General features: G+C 38.6%; 2 protein-coding genes across 7 annotated transcripts in view; one reads left to right on the top strand and one right to left on the bottom strand.

Moving 5' to 3' along the window:
- The window catches only part of ncoa3 (nuclear receptor coactivator 3), a 51,088-nt gene extending 35,992 nt beyond the window's left edge, over positions 1-15,096 (top strand). For 5 of the 6 annotated variants that reach the window (XM_067388274.1, XM_067388278.1, XM_067388275.1 and 2 more), the window contains exons 3-23: positions 49-209; positions 1,379-1,479; positions 1,702-1,876; positions 2,321-2,506; positions 2,594-2,680; positions 3,136-3,279; positions 3,594-3,741; positions 3,845-4,341; positions 5,548-6,560; positions 6,721-6,847; positions 7,053-7,211; positions 7,313-7,534; positions 7,641-7,755; positions 8,776-8,947; positions 9,088-9,453; positions 10,290-10,391; positions 10,474-10,539; positions 10,703-10,886; positions 11,359-11,539; positions 12,890-13,073; positions 13,165-15,096. In XM_067388274.1, the coding sequence (XP_067244375.1) occupies positions 49-209; positions 1,379-1,479; positions 1,702-1,876; positions 2,321-2,506; positions 2,594-2,680; positions 3,136-3,279; positions 3,594-3,741; positions 3,845-4,341; positions 5,548-6,560; positions 6,721-6,847; positions 7,053-7,211; positions 7,313-7,534; positions 7,641-7,755; positions 8,776-8,947; positions 9,088-9,453; positions 10,290-10,391; positions 10,474-10,539; positions 10,703-10,886; positions 11,359-11,539; positions 12,890-13,073; positions 13,165-13,176 (4,402 nt within the window). In that variant the 3' untranslated portion in view covers positions 13,177-15,096. The remainder of the gene's footprint in view (positions 1-48; positions 210-1,378; positions 1,480-1,701; positions 1,877-2,320; positions 2,507-2,593; positions 2,681-3,135; positions 3,280-3,593; positions 3,742-3,844; positions 4,342-5,547; positions 6,561-6,720; positions 6,848-7,052; positions 7,212-7,312; positions 7,535-7,640; positions 7,756-8,775; positions 8,948-9,087; positions 9,454-10,289; positions 10,392-10,473; positions 10,540-10,702; positions 10,887-11,358; positions 11,540-12,889; positions 13,074-13,164) is intronic. The other variant, XM_067388279.1, reaches the window with a different exon arrangement.
- Positions 15,097-18,168: 3,072 nt separating this feature from the next.
- Positions 18,169-19,220, bottom strand: id1 (inhibitor of DNA binding 1, HLH protein). Its single transcript, XM_067387342.1, has 2 exons — positions 18,775-19,220; positions 18,169-18,672 (listed from the first exon to the last, which is right to left on the bottom strand). Exons 1-2 carry the CDS (start codon positions 19,123-19,125, stop codon positions 18,637-18,639), a joined length of 387 nt encoding a protein of 128 aa, XP_067243443.1. The 5' UTR covers positions 19,126-19,220; the 3' UTR covers positions 18,169-18,636.
- Positions 19,221-26,747: the final 7,527 nt, after the last annotated feature.

Below are 26,747 nucleotides of genomic sequence, written 5' to 3'. Positions count from 1 at the left end.
AAATGTTTTTTCCTCACTAAAATTGCATATGTGTGGCTTTTATTACAGATGTGATAAGCGCAGGAGGGAACAGGAGAGCAAGTATATAGAGGAGCTGGCCGAACTGATTTCCGCCAACCTTAGTGACATCGACAGCTTCAATGTCAAACCCGATAAATGTGCCATCCTTAAAGAGACAGTGCGCCAGATACGACAGATTAAAGAGCAAGGTACACATCTGCTCGAACTGCTCTTTTACATATCAGTCTGTAAAAATATTTACTAAACCCACAGTGTGTGGGAAATTTGCTTGGTTTTATAAAACACTGCCACCTGGTGGCGAGGGGAATGTTGTGTTACTGCAGTCTGGAATCAACATTGAGTGCGTCTTTAATGCATTTGCTAGAATTTAGCTGATATAAAATAGTTTTTTGAACAAAAAAAAAGTTTCTGTTCAATATTGTGCAATCATGAATTTACCTGTGGATGTAAATAAATGTGAATGAGACTGGATTATCTTGCAAATCAAATTGGACTAAAATCAATAAATAATTTTATAGAAAGAAAAACATAGTGTAAAATAATTAACTTAATTGCTATATGTGTAAGATTTTCGTTATATTTTCTACAATGACTGCCCTGTTTTCATTCCTCTCATAATTATATATTGCATTCAAAACGGTGTTCTCCACAAGTCTGTTGCATGAGACAGGCCTATACATGCCTTTTTTTATTTAGGCTATATAACCCGGTGTTCACACTGCAAAACAATGAATAGGCGTTGGTGTTCATTCTTCCTTATTTGACATTCTGTTGGTTAATCGTTTCTTACAGGAATGAAACCTACAAATCTACATATTAGAATGAACAGATTGAGGTTTAAGCTTGTTCTCTTGCTAAAATATTCTACGTTCTTTTGCATGGTGACACAGAAAACAATTTTTAGTGTTTTAATCTCACTAAGTCTGCATTTATTTGATCACAAATACAGTAAAAACAGTCATATTGTGAGATATTATTACAAATTTAAAATAATTTTCTTTTTTTAATGCATTTTAAAGTGTCATTTATTCCCGAATGACGGTAAAGCTGAATTTTCAGCATCATTACTCCAGTTCTTATTATTAAAATTGAAAACGGTACAGATTAATATTTTTGTTGAAACTTTTTTCAGGTTTCTTTGAATAGAATGTCAACAGCATTTATTTGAAATAGAAATATTTTGTAACATTATAAATGTCAGTACTGTCACTTTTGATCAATTTAATGCATCTTTGATGGATAAATGTATCTTACAGAAATATAAAGAGATGACCTTTGAACAGTAATCTACATCTTTACAACTTTGTGTATTTTTAAAATATTTCTAATATGTGGTTTATAATTACACGTCACACAGGTAAAAGCTCATGTGGGGATGATGATGTCCAGAAGGCGGATGTCTCCTCTACTGGTCCAGGAGTCATCGACAAGGACCATCTGGGCCCACTGTTGCTACAGGTTAGATTACAGACCTAAAGGTCAATTGTCGTCTTGAAGAACATTTGCTCATTTCTCATACTAGGATCCTTATCAATTATAATTTAGTGTCTTTCATGAAGTATCCAAAGGATTGAGAAAAGATCAAAACAAGTTAAAAGTATTTAGGTTTATTTTTTAATATACTACAATAATACATAATGAATTAATAATATTAATTCTGCATCTGTTTCTCTCAATCAGGCTCTGGATGGGTTTTTGTTTGTGGTGAGTCGTGAAGGCAGCATTGTGTTTGTGTCAGATAATGTGACTCAGTACCTGCAGTATAAACAGGAAGAACTGATCAACACCAGCATCTACAACATACTGCATGAGGAAGACAGAGAAGAATTGCATAAAAACTTGCCCAAAAGCAATGGTATGAATGCTACTCTATGTATCTAAATGGGGTTGTCAAAAGTTTTAAAATAAATTTTATTGACAAATTTCCCCCTTGCATTTTGAGTGCTGTTGAGTGGATACTTAAACAGCTCTGATTGGTCATCGTGTTCACATGCTCAACAGATAAGTCTGTGATTGGCCACAATGATTAACGCTTCAAATATATCTGTTTACAGAATGTTTTTGAAGCGTTCAATCAGATCTGTTTAAGAACAGCGGTCAAAATGCTAGGGGGAAATGCTGGTATTGTAACATTTTTAAAATGTATTAATAAAAAGTCGTTACTTTTGACAACCCTATATCTAAAACAGCATTTTAAGTAAATGTTGCTCTTTGACTCTTCAAAAAACCATAAGCATACATACATAAGTTCACTTAATGCCACTTGATTAACGCAAAGCATTTCTGTATATATGTTAAGGTCCAAACAGTGTGTCATGGGGTGGCGATGCTTCCCGTCAGAAGAGTCACACGTTTAACTGCCGCATGCTGGTGAAGTTCGGCCATGGCGGTCCTGGAGGTGAAGAAGGGGCCGGTGGACCACGCTATGAGACCATGCAATGCTTTGCTCTCACACAGCCTAAAGCAATGATGGAGGAAGGGGAAGGTCAGTTCTAAATTTATACATTTCGATACTTTTGCACAACATTGCATGCAGTGCAGCTTAAGTATAAATAGTGTTTCTGTCTTTCAGACCTGCAGTCGTGTATGATTTGTGTAGCACGAAGAGTGACAGCAGTGGAGAGGACAGAACGATTCAGCACTAGACACGAACTATCAGGTAAAATTGATTACGGTGACATTCAACTCAATTACATGTGAATTTTTTCTTTGATTTCGTCTACATTACATAGACAAGGTGAAAAATTATGACATTAATATGATGATATTAATTGAAATTACTTAAATTCATTAAATACTGTTAATGAAAACATTATATAGCACTGCCGGATATTAAAAAGACCATAACAGTGTTTACAAAGTGAATGCACAAAGAATTCATGTGAAAATTCCAATTTTGAGCTATATATATATATATATTATATATATAATATTGATAAGTATAAAGGTCACTTTCAACAGAACAAAAATGACTACAATAAATGGGGAAGGAAGTGTGCTATTAATATCAGATGATATTGGACCGGTGGACAGTGAAATGGATAAAACGAATTGCATAGACATACATTTGAGACAAATCTGGTACCAAATCTGAGTGTGTGCATTTGACCACAGGTAAACTGATCGAGATCGAGCAGCAGAGCCTGTTGCACACCACCATGCGTCCTGGCTGGGAGGATTTAGTGCGCAGATGTATGCAGATGTTCCTGCATCGCAGCGAGGGTCAGCCCTGGTCCTACAAGAGACACTATCATGAAGGTATGTGGTAGTACGCCTGTATGAATCTTTTCTTTTCTGGTATGAACTATGAACCCTTTTTACATTTCTGGGGTTCTCAGAAGCATCAGCTGGGTAAATTTCTATAGCGGTGAATGGAAGCTCAGTTTGGTGTGAAAATTTATATATATTTATATATATGATTCCATATAGTTTGAGAAAAGATGTTGAAAGACAAAATGGAAGTGTGAATTCTGTAACTTGTTGAAAACATGCTGCTTTTGCATGAGGTGTGAAATGGAAAGACTGAGTACTTTTGTTTTGCTAATGATGTTTTTTTTTCTACTTCTTTTCAGCATATGTTCATGGCAGAGCAGAGACTCCACCCTATCGGTTCTCTTTGTCAGATGGCACTCCAGTAACGGCACAAACGCGTAGCGAGCTATGCCGAAACCCTGTCACCAATGATCCAGTCACATTCCTCTCTACCCATCTTCTGCAGAGGTTTGTACACCTTTGCTCAAAGCCAACAGTTACACACAACTCTGATTTTACATGAAAATACCTCTGTGCTGTCCTCACCCTCATCTCAATCTCTTTCACACAGGGAGCAAAATGGATACAGACCCAACCAGGGTGGTGTAATGCGATCTGTTATGGGCAATGCAAATCCGAATGCCCAGATGGGCATGGGCAATACCAGGGGCTACGGTATGAACGAGCAAGGTCACATGGGACCCAGAGGAGGACCTATGTTCGGCCCAGCCAACAGGATGAATCAAATGAACCCCATGCATCAGATGAATCAAATGAACCAGATGAATTCAATGAATCAAATGAATATGAATCAGATGAATTGCATGAATCAAATGAGCTCTATGAATCAGATTAATCAAATGAATCAGATGAACTCTATGAATCAGATGGGCCATCCTGGTATGAATCAGCACCAACAGGGTCAGTTTCATGGGGGTGGCTATGGAATGGGCATGACAAGTCCCTCACAAGGAAGCCCCGGTATGAACCCTGCCCAGCAGAACCTCATGGGGTCACCACGGATACGAGGGAGTCCTAAAATGGGTGCAAGTCCTTTCTCACCTGGAGGTATGTGTCCTGTTTTTGCAGTTACTTTAAATGGATGGAATATTAGTCATGCGGAATCTAACAGAATTCCACTGAAAGCTCTGCTCAGTTCCACAGCATTCAAACATATCATTCCAAAAGTTCTACACATCCCAAGCACCTTGTGTATTTGTTAAATAATTAGCAAATATATTTAATTTTTAAAGAATTATTTTTGCCAATTTTTGCCTTTTATTATGACAAGATAGTATAGAGTGGACAGAAAATGAAGTGGGAGAGAGAGAGTATAGAGTGGACAGGAAGCAAAGTGGGGGAGAGCGAGAGAGAGAGAGAGAGAGAGAGAGAGAGAGAGAGAGTGGGACGGGATCGGAAAAGGTCTGCGAGCTGCGACTCGAACTCGGGTTGCCCGAAGCGCAACAACTCTATATGTCTGCATGCTGCCCACGAGGCTATCGGCACCATCATATTTTAGCAAATTTGATAATTTTCTCACCTGCCAATAAATAAGCACAGTTGTCTATTTTTTTTTTAATTGGTATATTAACAAATTTCATTGTATTTAAATCAGTTTTGCAGATCTTCACTTTCAACCATCACAGAAAATATGTGAAAATATTCCAGATTTCATTGGCCTAAAAATATTCTATATATATATATATATATATATATATATATATATATATATATATATATATATATATATATATATATATATATATATATATATATATATATATATATATAATATAGTGTTTTGTCTATTAAGCCCAAAATATATTTCAGTTTTAACACAAATGCTTATTGTATGCGTAAGCCAAATGCACGGTGCTTCAATGTATACTCCATTTGATAGTGTGCGTGAACACAGGCACTCGATACATTCACACTAGAAAGTTTTGTCCTTGTTCAGTGTATCTGCGCTATTTCTCTCCTGAAGTTATCGCCGATAAAAATGTCTTTGTACCTGTTTAAACTACAGTTGTGTGTACTTCTTCCTTCACATGAGCGCTTGTCAACATGACCGTCTATTGTTTTTGCATCTCTAGTAGTCGTTTTATTGGTTTCATTTTCAACTATGTAAAATCCGGCCTTGGCAGTGTTGCCATCTTGTGGACAAACTAATTAGTACAATAAAACGTCAATGCATATGTGCGATCTGCATATGTGCTGCATGTGAAAACAAGCTCAAGATTTAGCTATAATTTCTTTACTTTATTGATGTCACAGGCATGCACTCTCCCATGGGTCCTGTGGGTATGGGTGGCAGTGGTGGATCTTCTGGTCCGTCAGTTGGGAACACCTTCTCTAGCAGCTCACTGAATGCCCTCCAGGCCATCAGTGAAGGTGTTGGCTCTTCTCTACCTTCAGCTCTCAACTCACCTGCCCACAAATCCGACAGCTCTCCCAGCATCAACTCGACCCAGTCCAGTCAGCAAGGCCAGGCCAGCAACAACAAACCCAGCACTGGTGACTCCAAGAGCCCGTCAAGTGCTCACAGCACAGGGTTGGATCAACAACAGGCCTCTTCATCGGAAACCACGGATAAGCCAGACAGTCAGTCCAACAAGGACGGTTCCACTGGGGCGGAAGTCAACCGGAGAGTTCCTGATGGAAAGGGCCACAAGAAGTTACTTCAGTTGCTCACATCCCCAACTGAAGAGATTGGGATTGGGACTGCGACTGGTGGACCTGTCCCAGGTCGTGCCTCCACTCCAATGGGCTCCGACTCAAAGGAGGCAGGAAGTGGCATGATGAGTCCTTCTTCGACGGGGGTGTCCTCCTCATCCGGGTCATCATCGGGGAATAACCTAAATCAGCAAAGCTCGGGAGGAGTGTCGTCTACAGCTTGTCCCAGTGGACATCACGGTTCTCACACCTTACAGGAAAAACACAAGATACTCCATAAGCTTCTTCAAAATGGAAACACACCCGATGAGGTGGCTCGCATAACAGCCGAGGCCACTGGAAAGACTTCTCTCGGTTCGGAGCACCCAGGCGCTGAAGGGAGGAATTTGGATCTCAAACAGGAGCAGCACAGTCCGAAAGAAGGAAAAAAGCCCCAAGCCCTTCTTCACTACCTCCTCAATAAGGATGACTCCAAAGAGCCCAATGCCACAGAGGTCAAGCCAAAGCTGGAGGAGCTGGAAGGGAGAGGGGCCAATGGAGGGCAGGGGTCAGGTGTCACAACCTCCAATTCTAACAACCAGGAGGGCAAAGTCAAGACTGAACCACCCGATGAGGTATTCATGGTTGATTTATTTATTTATTTTTTTGGGGTGGGTTTATACTTCTCAAGATCACATCAGTCTTATATTTTGGAATTAATAATGAAACTCTGATCCAATTCAGATTTATTTGTTTATTATTCTATAATCAATCCTTTTTGTTTTGTTTTTCCAGCTGGATAACTTGGAGAGTATTCTTGGAGGGCTGAGGAATTCTGGTTCTGGAATGTTTGCTGATTCTGGAACTGGAGGGATGGAAGGGGTCAATAAGCAAGGCAATGGACCTAACAGCACCGCACATGGTGAGTCACAACACCTCGAGGGCCTCAAAGCCAGGAGGGGATGTTGAAAATTTAATCTGACTAGATGACAACATGTAAACTTCAACAGAAAATGAACTCGACAAATATTTTAAAGGTAACTGCAGATGAGCATGTAGATTACCAAAAGTGCTGCCCATTGTGTTTTATTCTTAATGCAAAATATATACATCATTGTGTGTTCCAGACCGGGAAGTTGTTGGTATGGGCCCTGGTCAGCGTGTGCCCTTCCAGAGAGCAGTGTCTGTCGATGGCAAACCCTTGAGCGGGCCGGGCATGACGGGTAGGAGGAGTGCTCCTTCCTCTCTCGTCAAACAGGAGCACACTGACAACCAGATGGGCATGGGTGAGTCTCATTTTTTAACTTTACTTATATAAATGTAACTAAAACCATGCATATATTCATTTTATAGCTGGATTTTAACATTTCCACCATGTTGTTCCCAGGAGGTCCAAACAGGCCAATGGGAATGCCCAATCGGCCCCCTATGGCAGGTGCGGGAGATTGGGGAATGTCCGGTTCCGCCAGCAGCCCTGTCGGACACCCTGGCATGGGTCGTGCAGGCATGGACCACAATCCTAAGAGCATGATGGGAGGACCCATGGTTAACCGATCTAACAGCGTTCCTGCTACCAGATCCATGTTGCAGCAGCAGTTGATGGATATGGGTAAGTGCTGTTAATTCAGAATAATTAAAAACCAGCAGAGTGGGCCTATTAAAACAGGTAATATCTCAATTTTAATCTTTCAAACTGCATGATGTTGTTCTTGCAGGGCCTTATGATGTAGGAATGGGTATGAATTCATTCAGAGGGCAGGCACCTCCGCCACAGTCCCCTTCATGGCCAGACAGTGGGATGGGAATGGAGGGACCACAAAATGCAAACAGGTAAATTAGATGATACTACACTAGAGCTACAGTTTAAGATCATTTGTATGCTGCTTTTAATGATGCCAAATGCTTAAAATTAGACTTGTTCACTAAAATGGACCACATCCTTACATCCAATCACATGTCTTCTCCCCGATGCCCTTCCAAATTGATTGTTTCATGTTAGCAAACAAAAACATTCTGAATAAGAAAGCAGCACTGAATTTCTTTTAAATATTATTGTTTTTTAGTCCATAAAATAATAGCATTTTAAAGTATTCATGTAATTTTATATATACACTGCCATTCAAAATGAACTGCCACTGCCATTTTTGTTGTTGTTTTTAAAGTCTCTTCTGCACACCAAGGCTGCATTTATTTGATTAAAAATACAAAAAAAGAAAAAATACTGTAGTATTGTGAAATATTATTACAATTTAAAATAACTGTTTTCTATTTTAATATATTATAAAATGTAATTTATTCCTGTGATGTCAAAGCTGAATTTTCAGCATAATTGCTCCAGTCTTCAGTGTCCCATGATCCTTCAGAAATCATTCTAATATGCTGAAAAGTGTATTATTATTATCAATGTTGAAATCAGCATTTTTGGGAAAGAAGCAAGGACAAGGGTGCCTTAAATTGGTCAAAAGTGATAGTAAAGGCATTTATAATGTTACAAACGATTTCTTTGAGCAGCAAATCAGCATATTAGAATGATTTCTGAAGGATCATGTGACACTAAAGACTGGAGTAATAATTGAAAATTCAGCTTTGCATCACAGGAATAAATTACATTTTAAAATATAATGGTAAAATAGCATTGGTGTGTATATATATATATATATATATATATATAACTTTTTTTTTTTTTTTTTTTTTTGATTTATTCTGAAACCCCAAAAAGTACTTAATTCAAGATATATTCTCTGAAATCTGCATCTTATTGCTTCTCAAGTAAATTTTTAAGGATGTTAAGATGTTTTTACACCCAAAAGTCAATAGCATCATCTTTGCTCTCTGCTTTTTCTATATCAGGCTGCCATTTAATAACTCTCTGGATGATCTTCTGGTCCCTCCGTCCACCACTGAGGGTCAGAGTGATGAGCGAGCTCTGCTGGACCAGCTGGACTCTCTACTCAACAACACTGACGTCATTGCTCTGGAGGAGATCGACCGTGCCCTTGGCATACCAGATCTCATCAACCAGGTACTCAGCCAGCCCGCTTCATGGAACAGATGTGTTTAGTTTATAAATCACAATCATTAATGCTGTGGCATTAGAGATTTTAGAGCAACCGTCCAATCACATTCCCTGAAAACCAACATCTTGCGATTTTCTCCCTTTAGGGTCATAGTTCAGACCAGCCCCCTCCGACAGACCCCTTCTCTGGTCCTTGTCCGGGGCCTGACTCTTCTATGGGTATGGAGCCCAAGGGCATGTATGGGCAGGGCTACCCGGGCCCCCCATCCATGGGGATGCAGGGCGGATACGGCCCTGGTCCCAACCCCGGTCCTGGCCCTGGACCTGGTCCCCTGCAGGGGCAGTCTGGACCAGGGTTTAACCCCATGATGAGTCAGATGAGCCAGCAGGGTGGTTTTCCCGGAATGGGTGGTATGGGAGCTATGCATCCTCGTGCTAACATGATGAGAGCTCGGATGAATACGGCCAAGCCGCTCAGACTACAGCTCCAGCAGAGACTGCAGGGACAGCAGGTGAGCAGCTGCACTCCAGTGGCACTCAACTGACAAATATGAGGAAGTGTAATCGATTAACATGGTTTTACAGCTGATCCACATTTTAGAAATCATACTTTTCCAGAATATATTTGGCTGTATTATTTTGTGTAATGTAGGGCTGTGACTACTAATTAATAATTAATGGCAGAAAAATCATTATTGTTCAGTCAGATCTTTTTGCTATGACAAAAAAAAGTGGGACACCTTTTTATATAAAACATTTACTTGTAATGCTTGTATATTTACATTAAAAACATAATGAAATTTATGTAGCGTAACCACATGTAAGAATATTAATGACAAAAATGTTATTAAATAATATGTAATTAAATAGATTTTATTGGAATAAACATATAAACAGGGCTTTCATTTTTGAGGACTGCAGTTGAACATTTTTGAATATTTAAGCAGGGAATATTTCAAATGAAGACATTTTACAAACATAATTGTCATTTAAAAAATTCAGTAATAAATATTTGCGATTCAAAGTTTAGTTCCATTTTTTAATTTTTTTTTAAAGTAGTTTTAATTTTTAAAATAGTAATACGGAGACAGAGATATAGAATGTTGCTGTTGCAGATTATTATTTTTTAGGATCTAAGGCCACGTACACACTATAAGTTTTAGGAGTGACAACCGCATTTAAATGCGGGAGTGAATCCCCTAAATTATCATTACATGTGTGTACAGAACGCGATTAAGCACTAAAAGGTGAACTGACAACCTAATTTAGCTGCAGTGTGTACATGGCCTAAATGAACCATGATTGAAACTTGAAATCCCATTTTCAACAACATGTTTCTTTGCTGCAGTTTTTGAACCAGAGCAGGCAGGGCATGGGGATGAGGCCAGATAACAACCCTGTTGGAAACCCTGGCATGAGACCTAGCATGCAGCAAGGCATGGGTGGACAGGTACTTTCTTCTTCTTTTAATGAAATCTGAAACCTTATATACATGTTAATTTTCTCTAAAATCACCCTTCCTCATCTTTCAGCCCGGTTTTCTGAATGCTCAGATGATGGCCCAGCGTAGCCGAGAAATGATGAATCTTCAAACAGAGGTATAAACAGACCATATTCATATGCGTTTGCATTTTGTGGAGTTGCACATGTCATACTTAACCCCCAATTTATGCAGTGTAACTGAAGTATACAATTTTATGTAAGACTGATGTACAAAAACATAACCAGTGTCAGTTTTATCCTTTGTTTTCTTCTTTTCAGCAGATGAGAAGACAAAGGATGATGATGATAATGCAGCAGCAGCAGCAGCAACAGCAGCAGGTTGCAGCCGGAGGCTTCAGTCCCCCTCCAAATGTCACAGCTCCCACAGGAATGGACAATCCGATGGGAGGACCCCCAATAAACCAGCCTGCCCAGCAGGCCTTTAACTATGGAGGCAACTATGGTAGGCTAGTTATCATATTGGGATGTCGTTGTTTAAAGTCTACACACATTCCTTATTGTGACATATATCCTAGTAAAACCGATCTCGAACAAGAAAAAAATGTATGGACGGGACTTGATTTTGTCCAATGGGAATTGAGTGGATGCTTGTGGTTTGCTATTGCAATCTCAAGTGAGTGACAGGTTGCCCCACCCTTACAGGCAAATTGCGTGCAGATTATGAACCACTCTTTACTGCAGGGGAAAAAAAATTGTGCACATTTATTTATAATAGTATCAAAATATAGGGACACTTTTTTTTTTAATGTGCCCAAGTACTCATGGAAAAAGCTAGAAACACTCCTGAGATGCACTATAAAATAACATTGTGGTTAACAGCATTGGATAGAATATTGATTAGCTTAGGCATATCAGTTGTAAATTATGCTTGCTCTTCTTGCTTTCTTGTAAATATCTCTGTGTTGTGATTGCAGGTATGGGCCAGCAGGGGGACCCTTCATTTGTGGGAACAGGCAGCAGCCCCCCTAACAATATGATATCTGGTCGTATGGGTGGCCCTCAGAATCCCATGATGCAGCAGCACCCACAGAGCAATCCCATGTACCAATCAGCAGAGATGAAGGGCTGGGGACAGGGGCCCATGCCTATGAATAAGTAAGTTATAAACCCTTATGCAGCATATAAGCTATGGAAATGTCAAGACGATTTTGGCTCATTTTCCAACTCCTCTAGAATTAAACAGTTGAGTTTTACCGTTTTCGAATCCATTCAGCCGATCTCCGGTTCTGGCGGTACCACTTTTAGCATAGCTTAGCATAGTTCATTGAATCTGATTAGACCGTTAGCATCGCGCTTAAAAATGACCAAAGAGTTTTGATATTTTTCCTATTTAAAACTCGACTCTTCTGTAGTTACATCATGTACTAAGACTGACAGAAAATGAAAAGTTGTGATTTTCTAGGCTGATATGGCTAGGAACTATACTCTCATTCTGGAAATTCGAGAAAAATATCGAAACTCTTTGGTCATTTTTGAGCCAGATGCTAACGGTCTAATCAGATTCAATGAACTATGCTAAGCTATGCTAAAAGTGGTACCGCCAGAACCGGAGATCAGCTGAATGGATTCGAAAACGGAAAAACTCAACTGTTTAACTCTAGGGGAGTTGGAAAATGAGAAAATGAGTGTTCCTTTAAAGGCATGTTCACACAAAGGATGATAACTATAATAATATATTTTTAAAAATCGTAAAAGAGGAGTGTCCACACCACAACTATAATGATAACAGCACAGAGAAAAAAATATTGTAATCACATTAACAATATATATATATATATTTTTTTTTTCAGCTGATGAGCAATAAAAATATAGACAGCCAATCAGAATTCATCCTGCTTTAAGGAGCTCGAGCATTACAGAATAATATAATTCGCTGGTGTGGATGCTAATATAGTTATCGTCATAGTTATTGTTCTTGTTGTGAATGGTGCTTAAGTCTTGAAAATGTTATGGAAATTACTATAGTTATAAAAATAAAAAATATAAAAATATATGAATATATATAAATATATAAATTTTATTTTAGAGATTATATTACGGTTTTATATAATATGTATTATTATATATTATTGTTATTATATATAAGCTTTTCTAGTTATGTTCAGTTCTAAAATAATATTTAACCTGCTAGAAATGCTATAAAATTGTACAATTTATTAACTAAAACAAAACAAAACAAAAATTAAAGCTAAATAGAGATATTTAAAAAAAAATAATAATAATGAAAATGACAAAAGCACATAAAATTACGAGAACTTAAACTTAAATTAATAAATATTATAATAGTATATGAATAATACTAAAATAACACTGCTAAATAAATGAGAAACTTTTCAGACAAAAATAATTGTGAATTAATTGAAACTGTCAGTCAAAACCATCAAACATTAATGAATGGTTTTTATAATGTGTATTTAAATTTTCTCCTGTTTATCTGTTTCCTAGTTCATACTCTCAGCAGCAGCAATATCCCCAGCAGGGGGCGCCGGGACAATACGGGGGAATGATGATGAACGGTTCCATGCAGGGGGGTGTAAATGGCAACGGTGCAGGGCAGATGCCCCCAATGCAGGGCCAGATGGGCATGAACGCCATGGGCATGGGACGCATGCCAATGGGACCCGATCAGGTACAGGCAGCGTTGATTCAGTTACATTAGCATAACTTCATTAAAACACATCACATGTGACTAATCTGTGCATATATAATGTGTTTTACAGAAGTACTGCTGAGGCGATGAGCCATCTCTGTCAAAGCTGGAGTCTAACTCGGACTCGCACATCAGTCCAGTGAGGAAATGTCACCATGAAGCTATAAAATACGCCTCGTAGAGGAGATATCACTGGAACTCTTCAGTGAAAACTTGACTGAGAGAGAAAAAGACATCGAAAGGGAAAAAGAGAGAGACTCGAGCCTTCTCTGTGGGGGGTTTTCGGAATATGCCCAGTAGCAAGTGCAGCAGGCTCTCTCTCCTGTCCCACGTGGCTGTACTGCAGTACACAACATAACCACCAGGGGGAACAGAGTAGGAACGGTTGTGGTACAACTTGACAGTGTGGGGAGCACTTTATTTTAAGGCTAGTACGGAAAAGGATAGTTGCAATATATTTCTTGCTTTTCTAGCCTTATAGAACGATTATGTGCATATTGTCTATTTTGACTTTGTTTCGGACAAGCCTTGTTTTAATTAAAACCGTGGGAATTGTAAGCACCAGAACTTCATCACTTACACATATCAAAGCAATAATCCTCCTCTCAATCCACCGAAGTGGTGTGTCAACAAAAAGCAAATGGTACTGCAGTATTAGACGGGATTTTTTTTCTTTTCTTTTTGTGTGAATAAGATTGGAATTGTAAATACTGTATGCTACATATGTATCATACATGCTTTTACTACATACTTTTTTTGCACAGAGTTTGGGCCCGGTTAGGTCCATCTTATCTATATTTTAGGTCAATACTGCTCTGGGTTTTACATCTATTCTAACTTTTATCAAAGGGAGAAAATATTTTATTTTTATCTTTTCCAGCACAGCCTCTTTTTCTTTCTTTTTTTTTTCCAACAATGACTGCCATTATGTTTGGATGGCACTTTTTTTTTTTTTTTTTTTATCGCAGAAATGTTATGCAGTGACGTTTTCATCGTTTTATTTTCATTTCCATTTGTTGTTCTGACCGAAAAAAATAATAATGGTGCAAGTTTTCAGATGATACGCTTGATGTTGCTCTTTAAGCTAGCTCTTATTAAGGAAAATAACTCACTTTCTCACTGTATCGTACTGTCGGTTCTTCGGAAATCTACCTTTAAAAAAACATGCACAATCCAAAGATATTTTTTCAGTCTTTTCTTTTTCTGTTTTCTCAAGTTTGATTACAGAAATGTATCCATTTATATATGTTTTTGCGCAAATGCGCAGAGTAAAAGGTACATATCATATGAACATATTACTACATATTATGATTTTGTACTATATACTGTATACATACAAAACCAAGTATACCTGTTTATTTTTAAGGCCAGTTAATATTTTAGCAGTATTGTCTGTGCTTTTGGAGGGTTTCTCTATCATGCGGTTTCAGTTTAAGTTTTGTAAGATTTTAATGATTATGAATTATCTACAGAACTGCCAAGACGAATTGTGACTACACACCTCGTTTTAAAACGTTTCTTAAACCACTTTTAAGAGCCTCTCGGATGTGCTTTTTAAAAGTACGAGTAATAAGGAATCCATTCTGACAAAGACGCTCATCCGTGCATCTCTGTGTTGCAGTGATCCTCGGCCGCTTCATTAGTCAAGTCTTTACCATCAGTGACTTCAAATAATGCTGATTCCCATGTGCGGGAATGAAACACAATGGGGAAACTAATAATAAGACAGTCTCTTCAGTCTTTTCAGGAAAGCAACTATCATTTGTGTTCATTTCACTAGATTACTGTTGATTGTGACAAAGTATATTTTGAAATGATAATTCCGGGAAATTGAGGTTATTCTGGTGTGTTTTCAGAACTGGTTGACGGAGGGGTGTGAACATGGAAGATAAGCTCACATTTTACAGGATGTAAATTACATTACACTTAATTATTTTGCTTGATGTTGATATTGTTGTAAATAAAAATTCTATTTAAACGTGACATGGATGTTCTGCAGTTTGTGTGTACCTACGTTTTTTATTTTGATGACAAATTTGTACTAAGAAGTGATCTAAATCTCATTTTGAGTACACCCTCATTTGTAAATATGGTATAAAATGAAGTAAATTGAGTTTTTTTTTTAAATTGTAAAAATGCAGCAAATTTTCAGTTAGGTTTTGCTTATATTCTTTATAACTAGCTGTATGCAAAACAATACAAGTCTATGGAATGTCCCCATTAACGTGTGTGTGTGTGTGTGTGTGTGTGTGTGTGTGTGTGTGTGTGTGTGTGTGTGTGTGTGTGTGTGTGTGTGTGTGTGTGTGTGTGTGTGTGTGTGTGTGTGTGTGTGTGTGTGTTTGTGACATATCGGGACACAAATTTGTATAATGACATGGGTATCACATAGGTATTACAAGGAGAGGGTGACTTATGAGGACATTACCCCATGTCCCTATTTTTCAAAAGGCTTCTAAATCATACAGACTGAGCTTTTTTTGAGAAAGTAAAAATGTGCAGTTTCCTGTGGTAGGTTTAGGTGTAGGGCGATAGAAAATATGGTTTGTATGGTATAAAAACCATTACGTCTATGGAATGTCCCCACAATTCACAAAAAAAAAAACTTTGTGTGTGTGGTCCTGATAAACCCTAGCATGTGGGGACCACAAAGAGTGTAATAACAATCATTTTGACCAATTTTTTTTTTTTTGGTCCCCATTAAGGAAAACAACTTAAGTCTTAACTTAACTAACAACTTCACTTAAGTCATCCTAAATTGTGTGTGGTTCAGGTATTCCCATATGTTGTAAGGACCAAATGTCCCCATAAGGATAGTAATACCATGAATTTCATAAACCATATCACACCATATTTTTTTCACAGTAAAAACAAACCCAACGTGTGTGTGTAAAGTGAAACATGTTCAAAACTGACTTTTGAGGACATTTGAAGTGCTTTTCACTATGTTTAAGGCTACTTTAACCTACATATATCAACAGGTTTTTTTTTTTTTTTTTTGAAGGTTAATAGTTTAGAAGTTGGAGTTCATGTCTATAGAAAGTCACCATAAAACATGGAAACCCAACATGTGTGTGCGGTTCAGGTATTCCCTATTTGTTGTAAGGATGAAATGTCCCCATAAGGATCGTAATACCAGGATTTTTTTCAGTATAAAAATCATTATGTCTATGGAAAGTAACTGTAAACGATAGAGCAGTGTGTTTGTGTATAGTGAAACATGTTCAAAACTTACTTTTGAGGACATTTGAAATGCTCTTCACTATGTCAACAGGTTTTTTTTCAAGGGTTAACAGTTTAGTAGGTAAGTTAACAAAATATCATCGCAGTCGAATTAAAAAAAAAACACTAACAAAATCCTCATCAATACAGGTTAAGCAACATTAGCGTGTCCTCCTAACGGTGTAAAACTAATAAAATCCCCTCACTGTTCGAGTGACTTAAAGCGACTAAATAAATATAAATAATACTTCAAAATGTTTCTGTGATGGTACAGAAAATATTGTTAGTTCAAAACAAAAAGTCACAAGTCAACGGAAAGTCTTCAACACACCAATAGGCTACGTGTGTGTTTGGGATCAGATGGAGGAAGGTAAAATAAAGTTCACCGCGTTACCACAGAGGGGCGCTAGAGGCTAAAATGTCCTGCCTCAACTACAAAACGAACTTTATCCTTGAAAAGGGATTGTCTTATTAACAGGCTGTAAATAAGTGTCATTCAATGAAAACAATGAGCATAGGAATTACTAAAAATGGATTTGGACTACAGATCATCCATCACTTTCCCGTCTGTCTAAGAGAAGTTTCAATAGTCTACTTAGCCTACATATATGCAAGGCTAAACGCCCCTTAATTAGCATGTAGGCTACATTGTTTTAATTTGGAGTGGAGGGGGACTTCATAACTATAATTAATTGAAATATCTCGCACTGGCCTGAAAAACAACATGTTGTTTTTGTCCCCCAGTTTCAAAAGTCGTGCTGTTGAGCTTAGTTGATGTTCTAGTGGAAAAGTTGGCTGTATAATGTGTGGCGCTCTATGTTTAAATGCGCTAAGTTCTTATTAAAAGAAGCTTTCGTTGTAGTATGTGGGAAACTATACAGAGGGAGTGAGAGTTCCTTGGCTGTGTTCCCGGCCCATCTGCAGCCCGGGCTTGCGGATTACTGTTTGTTAATGTTTCAATCAGCTGTGTGCCGAGGAATGTGGAGCGATTTAACCTGAACTTCCCCAGGTGTGCGGCGGCGCCGCTCAGTCTGCGCCCTCCCCTGCCCTTGGCACAAAGCGATCACACAAACACAATCACACACACTGGCCGAGCCGCACATCGCGAGGCCTGCAGCTGCGCGCATCACACCGCAGGGAAATGAGAAAAACATTGCACCAGGGAGACGGAATAAATCTTATAACGAACTGCCTTTTTCTCGGAAAACACTTAACCCTTCCGCTACCCGTGTTTAAATACAGGGATGCGTATAAAAATAAGCCGAATTATAGATTTAAAAAGAGTTAGCAAATATCACTATAGCTAAAAATAGCTTTAATAGTGAATGAAGCAATACTTAAAATTATTTAAATTTATACAAGTAGCATTTTTGTTTTTTAAAGATTAGTTCCATCTGAGTAGCCTAAACTATAGTTTTTTTTTTTATTTTTTTATTAATGCCTTTGGTTTAGTCTATATTCCTTGTTATTGTAGTTATATCAGATGAAATGTTGCTGTAGACCAACTAAATTTGTTGTGTTTGTGAAATTTCAAACAGATAAACACACTAAAGTGAAGCCACTAAAACTGAAAGTTTAATGGCTGATTTTGTTTCATGTATACACTATACAATCTGCAGTGATAAGATCACTTTCGGTTCATTTACTGACAAGAGAACTGTGTAACACAAGGAAAACATGTTACAGCAAAATGTTTAATGTATTAACCAGCTAAATGACCTCTAATCTTGTAAAAAAAAAAAAAAAAAAAAAAAAAACCATTTTAAAATAGAAAAACTTTTTTTTTTTTAAATTAAGTATTTAAGTTCAACTTTCATTCATTCTCACATACAAAAGTGACCAAACAAGTCCCAAATATGTCTCATTTTCATGTTTTAATTAAAAAAAACAATATACATTGTAAAAAACACAATAAAGCATTCACATCATATGTCATTGTAATATACAATACATTCTTTCGCTCAGTAATCTGAGAAAACATTTACAACAAAATAGAATTTTTTTTCTAAAGAGTTAAGAAAACATTGGAGAAACTTTGACCGAGAGGGAAATGCATGAACTATAAGTGAATAATCGCCATGGATTCCACAGCTAACACACATCGGTATGTTTGGGAAGATCTCAGAGAGAGAAAGCACATCACACTTCTCATGTCCACGGGTTTTGTGACTCTCTACTGAAAGTTGTTTTCCTCTACAACAGGAGAATGAGACTCTCCCAACACAGTTCAAGGCGTCACGGCGGTTCTCCATCATCACCTCAGCGCACCTTGTTGTTTCTTCGCGATGCTTCTATCAGTTGATGTGAAACCGGAGCATCAGCTTTAACGGCACATGATTCGGTCATCTGAACAGCCGTTCTGCAAGACAAGAGGGGAAACATCATGAGTTGAGGCATTCTGGTTACGAACATATTTATTTCAACAGAAAGTGCCATATATAGCCTAGTATTTGATATTTACCTCAACGGAGATGCTGGCCAGTTCCGCGTTCAGCGTCGTGAGGGGAGTGCGCGGAGCGGAGCTCTGGTTCTTCTTGCTCTCCAGCTCTACCTGCAAGTCCCAGATGTAATCAATAACGTGCTGCAGGATCTCCATCTTGCTGGCTTTCTTGTTGGTCGGTAGCGTGGGCACCAGCTCTTTCAGTTTGCTGTAGCAGCTGTTCATGTCCTGGAGAAACATGGTCATCTGCTCGTCCAGCAGCGGGATCTTGCACTTGGAGATGGCCAGGCTCTGGTCGGAGAGGCAGCGGACAACATCTTCGCCTCCAACTTTGCCGCTCTTCAGCGCGCAGGTAGGTCCCACAACTTTCATTCTGGCTGTAAAAGTTGACGATTAAGTCAAAGAGATTTGAGTTGAAGCGATATGCTCGTACTCCTTTTGGGTCTTGAGGCGTCGGGAGTGCGATGACAGTTCACCACATGCTCACAGTGCCGAGTTGTTCGGTATATAAAGGATCTCGGGGCTTGTGGGCGTCACCAAACACTCGTGTTTGCAGGCCTGGGCCAATAGGATTTCACCGGAGTCCCTCGCTGAGCCAATGACGGCGCGGCTCTGTTATCGCAGTTTCAATATGCTTGGGGGATGGTGTTACAAATGGAAACAAATGTGTGTCTTCTGCGGATGATCTGTGGATATCCAGCTGTCCGTGCACTCCACAGGTGAAGCAGACAGATCAAGCGGAGGGTGGGGGTGGTCGAGGATCAACAGGCAACAGTTATTACTTTTAAATGAAACAAGCTTTCTTCGTATGTGGGCTGCTTCAAGAAACAAAGCACACTGTAAAATGTTTCATCAGCATCTTTGTTTCCATCCATTTAACTCGTCACAGTCATTTTTGACATTATGCAGCGCGAAATGTGCACCTTGAACACATGTGAGTGTCCATAAAGGTTCAAAACATGTTATATTTTGGCTACACACGTGCACACAAAACCATTTTATACAAATATGATTTTTTTTATGCTTTAAAAAAAAAATCAATGACCTTCTACACTTTTGTTATTTTGTTATCACAACAATTTTTCTTTTATCAAATCAACTTCAATAATTAACGTTGTTCAGATAACATAATCTTTTGAGTTTCTGTAGATTAAACCAATCGCTTTCATTGTATTAACTCAATTTTTTTAATTTCAGTGAACTCAAAAGTTTAAGACAACCAACTTACTTTTTTAAGTTAAACCAACAATTCTTTTTTACAATGTAGTCACATAGTAACCCAGGTGAAAAAAGTACACTTCTATAATGTACTTAAAGTGTTTTATTTTTGCGCACTAATTTTGTACTTAATAAATACTAAAAATTCCTCTTTAGTACATCTTAAGAACATCTAAGTGTACTCAACTGTGTGACACCATGAAATATGAACTAAAATATGCTTTTAATATACTATCTCTGTATTTAAAAAATATATTTAGTTACCACTTGTAGTACACTATGGCTTCAAATGTACTATATCTAAATACATTTTTTAAATACAGAGATAGTATTTTAAAAGCACATTTAAGTTTTATTTTTTTCTACTAAAGAAGAATTTTTAGTATATTAAGAACAAAATTAGTGAACGAAAATAGAGCACTTTAAGTACATTATTGAAAAGTACTTTTTTCACATGGGAACAACAAAATGGCTTCATGCATTTGGTTATGCAACACTGATTTTGATAATAATATTTTAAAACAAAAGAAACAAGAAAATATATAATATGCCAAACTATTTATGTTGCTTTTCAAGAATTTCAGACTGTTAGAGCAGCAGTGAAACTTTTTTACAGTGCATTTTTAAGCCATGAAGTTATAAATCATTGCTTAATATCAAATAGGCCTATTTGTTTTTGTGGTTTGCATAAAATTTGATAAAATCGTGATTCAACAGGACATGATATACAAATAGACTGTGAACTGTTGCCTAAGTAGGCTATAGGTTAAAATGAATGTTATTGCTACCATTACATTTAAACTATTTTGTATTGTATAAAATACTCATAGTCCATTACATGACTTGTGGATAGTGCTGAGGTTTATCCTCAACTAAGTCTCGCCACAATCTCATTTTTATTCAAATTGTTAATGATTGTCTCATTGTCTTTCTTCGAATGTGTTTCCTCGCGCAAACTTTTAAATTCCTTCATCTGTGCGCGTCGCCTTGAGCGCGCACTCACATAACTTCGCATTGCTGTGCTCTGATTCTTCCCCCAGATTGTCCAAACAAACCGAAGCAGACTGCCGGGCGCCAGCGCCGTGACGTCACCCATTCATTCGAGCCTTGACGCCTGTCAGCCTGGCGCCGAGCGGGCGGTCTCTATAGCAACAACAAACAACAGGCTAGCATCCCTCCGCTCTCCCCCATTCACCTGCGCGCTGCGGAATCCTGAGAACAAACTGGTCAGCGCTCATTTATCACTTAAAACCTCTGATGCGATTACCGCTCCGCGCACCTGCAAACTGCCATTGTCGTCCTGCGAAAGACTCTTGTGAAGACACAAAAAGTGAGAGACAAAGTGAAAAATAGCCTATTGAGCCAGAGGGGATTGTTAGATTCGAGGGAAGCTTTTATTTTATTGCGAAGTTATTTAAAAATACATTACATTTTAACATGTTTAACGAATAAAAAGTCATTTTTAATGTTTTTAGGCTTTTATTTATTTAAAAAAATAAGCAGTTCTGCATTTTTTGTAGGCTAATTTGAAAGAAAAACAAGTTTGTCTACTAAATAAAAAGTAAACATGCAAGACGCCATTTTGTTATCATTTGCCAAGAAAATGATAAAACAGAGACGACAATTTTATTTGCAATATATGTACTTTTTATAACAGTAACAGGCGAATTTCATTTAAAATAAAACCTAAATATGCACCGATGACGTGCACGAATGTGTGCACGTTATTTTTACCGATGGCTCGTGCACATAGCTGTACATCCTGCAGGAGTTCGAGGGACTGGAGCGTTTCTGGCTCGGTCACAGCTGAGCGGGGTTGAGGGGAGGCGGAGGAGGAGCTGAACAATGGGAGTGCAGTATCGGGACTGTGAGAGAGAATCTCGGCTGGAGCCGACGAGTCTGGAGCGCCCCTCCACTCGCTCATCCCGCTTTTGTTCAGCTGCGCAAGCTATCAGCACTTCCTACCGACTCCAACAATAAGCCCTCACAGCTGGGCTCTCCAAAGCCTGTTTACTGCACATCAAGGCAAAGAGAGGCAAAGAGTGTAACATCCCCCTTACACACACTCACACACCCTTATGAACTCTTGGTAAAATATAAAACATATTCCTAGAAGTGGAGAAAGGAAGTTCAAAGAAAAAGTTATTCAAATTATATATGCTTTATTGCTCGATTAGCCTACCTCATATGCTGGACACTGGACAGCAATCACTTCTTTTTATTTGTTCAGTAAAACATATATAATTGGCATCATGTGTGCCTATAGTTTTTCATTCACACAAATGACCCATATCTTTATTCTGTTAAAAATATAGGCTATTCGTATTCATTAATTCCTTCATTCATTTAGTGTGAATAATTTCTATATAACATAAACATGCATATAAATCATTTGTCCACCCTGATCTTAAGATTTCTCACAATATGTCATGCAGCAGAAAAAAGCTGGTGCGGGATCAGTGTGAATACTCTTCTTCTTCTTGAAGCATCTGCATGCATCTTTGACTTTTCCCTCTCGTGGGAAGAGTGGCCTCAGATAATTGTCCTCAAGGGAATCACATCCTGTCAGAAGTCATGTGATCGCTGTCTGACAAGGCTGCAGTGTTCTGTGCTGTGTCATCAGCTGGCTATGAAGTCTTTAATTCACAACATCACAGCTACACAAAGCAGTAGACACAGAAAGGAAGTGCTCGATGCAAAGCGCAATAAGACAATACAGTTCACCAAGAACAGACATAAAATGACCTAATTAGCTTGTATGAGTCAATTGACATTAAGTCAACGTGAATGGCTTTTTGCAACACATTTTGCTTCCGGAATATGACGTATTTCTGAAACAGGGTTTTATCCATTGGGAATTAATTGCATGGTGGCCATTAAATACCAGAATGAAGCCAAAATAAATGCAAGTTTGCTCAATAGATATTTGGATATTGGTTAACATAGTCCAACAGCTGGCGAGGCCTAAGTGGAAAAGTCATGACATTTTACAGTTTCTTTTTTTTTTTCTTCTTTTTTCATCCCAGGTTAGTTCACCCAAAAATGAAAATTCTGTCATTATTACTCACCCTCATATCGTCCCAAACCTGTAAGACCTTCATTCATCTTCGGAACACAAATTAAGATATTTTTTATGAAATCCGATGGCTCAGTGAGGCCTGCATTGCCAGCAAAATAATTAACACTTTCAGATGCCCAGAAAGCTACTAAATATATATTTAAAACAGTTCATGTGACTACAGTGGTTCAACCTTAATGTTATGAAGCAACTTTTTGTGTCAAAAAATAAAATAACGACTTTATTCAACAATATCTAGTGATGGGCTTCATGAAGCTTCAAAGCTTTACAAATCTTTTGTTTCGAATCAGTGGTTCGGAGCGTGTCTCAAACTGCCAAAGTCACATGATTTGAGTAAAAAAGGATTCATTACATCATAAGTGTTTCGAAATGTTTCGAAAATTCAATGGTTCCTGATTCGCCCATCACTAGATATTGTTGAATAAAGTCGTTATTTTGTTTTTTGGCGCACAAAAATTATTCTTGTCACTTCATAACATTAAGGTTGAACCATTGTAGTCACATGAACTGTTTTAAATACATCTTTAGTAGCTTTCTGGGTATCTGAAAGAGTAAATTATCTTGCTCGCAATGCAGGCCTCACTGAGCCATCGGATTTTATCGAGGAAATATCTTCATTTGTGTTCCGAAGATGAACGAAGGTCTTATGGGTTCTGGATGAGTAATTAATGAGGGTGAGTAATTAAAGGGATAGTTCACCCAAAAATGAAAAATTGATGTTTATCTGCTTACCCCCAGGGCATCCAAGATGTAGGTGACTTTGTTTCTTCAGTAGAACACAAATGATGATTTTTAACTCAAACCGCTGCCGTCTGACATTCTTATAATGCGAGTGAATGGTAACACAATTTATAAGAGACAAAAAATATGCATAGACAAATCCAAATTAAACCCTGCGGCTTGTGACGACACATTCCATATCCTAAGATCGGTTTGTACGAGAAACCGAACAGTATTTATCAAATTTTTTACCTCTAATACACCACTATGTCCAACTGCGTTCAGCACTCGCTTAGTGAGGTCTGATCGCGCTCTGACAACGGCAGTGATGTCTCGCGCATATACTTCAATGAATGCTACTTCTGGACATCAATGTGGCGTCATGAGCCGCAGGGTTAAATTTGGATTTGTCTATGTATATTTTTTGACTCTTATAAACTGTTACCATTGACATGCATTATAAAACTGACAGACCGCAACGGTTCGAGCTAAAAATCATCATTTCTGTTATACTGAAGAAAGAAAGTCACCTACATCTTGGATGCCCAGGGGGTAAGCAGATAAACATCATATTTTCATTTTTGGGAGAACTATCCCTTTAATGACAGAATTTTCATTTTTGGGTGAACTAACCCATTAGGTATACATTTTACCAGTTAATGCATTTCCTGGGAATTTAACCCATAACCATGGTGTTGGTAGTGCCATCCCCTACTGTTTGAGCTTCAGATTTTGATCATTTTGTTTTTGTCTTTTGGCTTTAAAGTCTGCATGAAATGGAAAATTGAGTCATCTATTTTCTAAATGCATGTTATTGCTCTTATTGCGAACGATTCATCCATGCATCCGTCTTTTTTGACCTCATAATTCCTAATCAAAATGTCATAACTGGATCTTCAGGTAGAACGTCAGACTTCTCTCTGGTGAAATATGCAGGACTTCTCCAATCATTTCAGCCACCCCTTTCATACAATCTATCTGCCTCCATCCAATCAACAACTGATGCATAGGACCCCCACCCGACATTATATTCTTTTTCAATAATCTATTTCACTTATCCATCACAACATAGAAGAGAAGATCTGTCGCTACTTTCGTTAAATCGCAACTTTCAAATCCATTGGTAGCTGAATTTAATCTTGTGAAGTTTCAATACACATCCCAATACCATTTTTAGATATTATCAGATTGACCTCATAATGATTCATCAACGCTTCTGGCATTTACCACTCCTTCCTACATTCTGTGGTAGCATCTTGTGAACACGGATCTCCACTCTCGCCACACACTTTCACACTCCACACTCTCCGCCTGGCTCCCACGCACACTATCAAAGTGCCTTAATGGCTCCTAATTAGCTCCCCATCTGCTGGTGACAGAGCACCGGTGGCATGCTGAAGCCCCATTCAAAGAGTGGCCATTGTGTCCCAGGATCGTTTCCACTCCATTGGAGATTGCCTGGAGAGGACTTGGACCTCTGGGAAGGGATGGGACAGGAGAGCCAGGGTTACGGAGAGAGAGGAGAGAAGCTCTGGACTCCGGGAGGCGCACGGGACAGGACGGGGGAGGAGGCCGATACACAATGGGCGACAGTGTTGCGGCTTGTTGCAAATCTAATAACGTTGGAGCTCTTTCTGTCCCCTAGATGCCCCCCGCCGCTCCCCGCGCACACAAACACATTTTGTTTTCCTCCTCCTTTTTTTCTCATGCTCATTGGCAACAGCTCTGCTTCTTCGAGTTAATCTGTGACTGTGTCATCTTCTGGGAACAGACGTTTGTTTTGTGCTGTTAGTGGGGTAATAAATGCAACCAGACAGCACCATATTAACATCCTTGAAAAGCGACATAAGGCAGAGCTTCTGAAAGGAACCGACAGTGTAATGTCCGGTCTGCGTGGGGTATACAGAGTGGACACTAAAAGAGTCACATTTAGCATTCGTAGGCCAAATCCAATCATTTCAATGGGAATCCATGTGATTAGGAATTTCGCTTGGGGGCGAAATATTTCCCCACGCATATTTCACAACAGGTCAAGTGCTTCAAAACTGTGCTTCAAACATTGCTACACTATAGACGATAGACAATGGACAATTTTGCCAATTTGACCGCACATTTAGGCTATGTTTACACTACAACGATGTACTAAAAACGGGAATGTTTTTCTATGTACAGATGACAACGTAATCAAAAAGATCCCCGGATCTGCGAAAACAACTAAAAACGCTGTATTGTGCATGCCAGGCCAGTAGTGGGCGATGTCACTTTGTAAAGAAAGTCACTTTGTTTTTGTAGTTTACACAGAGATGATATCATTTTCAAAAACTTGCACTTTGAAACCCGTTTCAAAAGTTTGCATTTTCAGGCCTCCAAAATGCTGTCGTCGTGTAAATGAACGGCCAAAACGCATAAAAAGTTTTCCATTTTTAGTTGAAAATACTGTCATGTAAACAGCCCCTTAGACATCTGTTTCGACGTGATTATTTAATGTGCATTTAAAGGGTTAAAACCACTCCAGGTGGATAGAAGTTGATCGTTAAAGATGCTTAGATGACTCTAGTCCCACCTCAAAACAAGAGAAGCTGAATGATGTTCTCGCCTTAACCTCATTTACATCACATTGCCATTGTATGGACGGATCCAGAGGATGTGTGTGTGTGTTTATGGGAGACCAGCTGCTCACAGCTGGGGTATAATGGCCAAGTTTTGGAGGGAAGACCCTTACTACCGGGCAGCTGTCACCACCAGCAGGGGAGAGGGACAGAGGCCATTTAGCCAGAGACCCTCTGGAGAGCTTCTGCTCGTTCTATTCTAAACCCAAATCTCCCTGTGTGTCAGGTGCTGTGCTATTTCCGATATTCAACAGAACTGTCAAAAAAGTTGCCGTCAGCAACTATTCGTGGTCTCGCAGCTTGTCACAACTTGTTGCTTATGGTATGGTTGGGTTGCATCTAATAGATCTTTGTGTGCTCAAGTCACC

The sequence above is a fragment of the Chanodichthys erythropterus genome, chromosome 6, assembly GCF_024489055.1.
Source record: "Chanodichthys erythropterus isolate Z2021 chromosome 6, ASM2448905v1, whole genome shotgun sequence".
In the NCBI taxonomy this organism is placed as follows: domain Eukaryota; kingdom Metazoa; phylum Chordata; class Actinopteri; order Cypriniformes; family Xenocyprididae; genus Chanodichthys; species Chanodichthys erythropterus.
The sequence above is the reverse complement of the archived record's forward strand: the minus strand, read 5'-3'. Positions and strand labels throughout refer to the sequence as shown.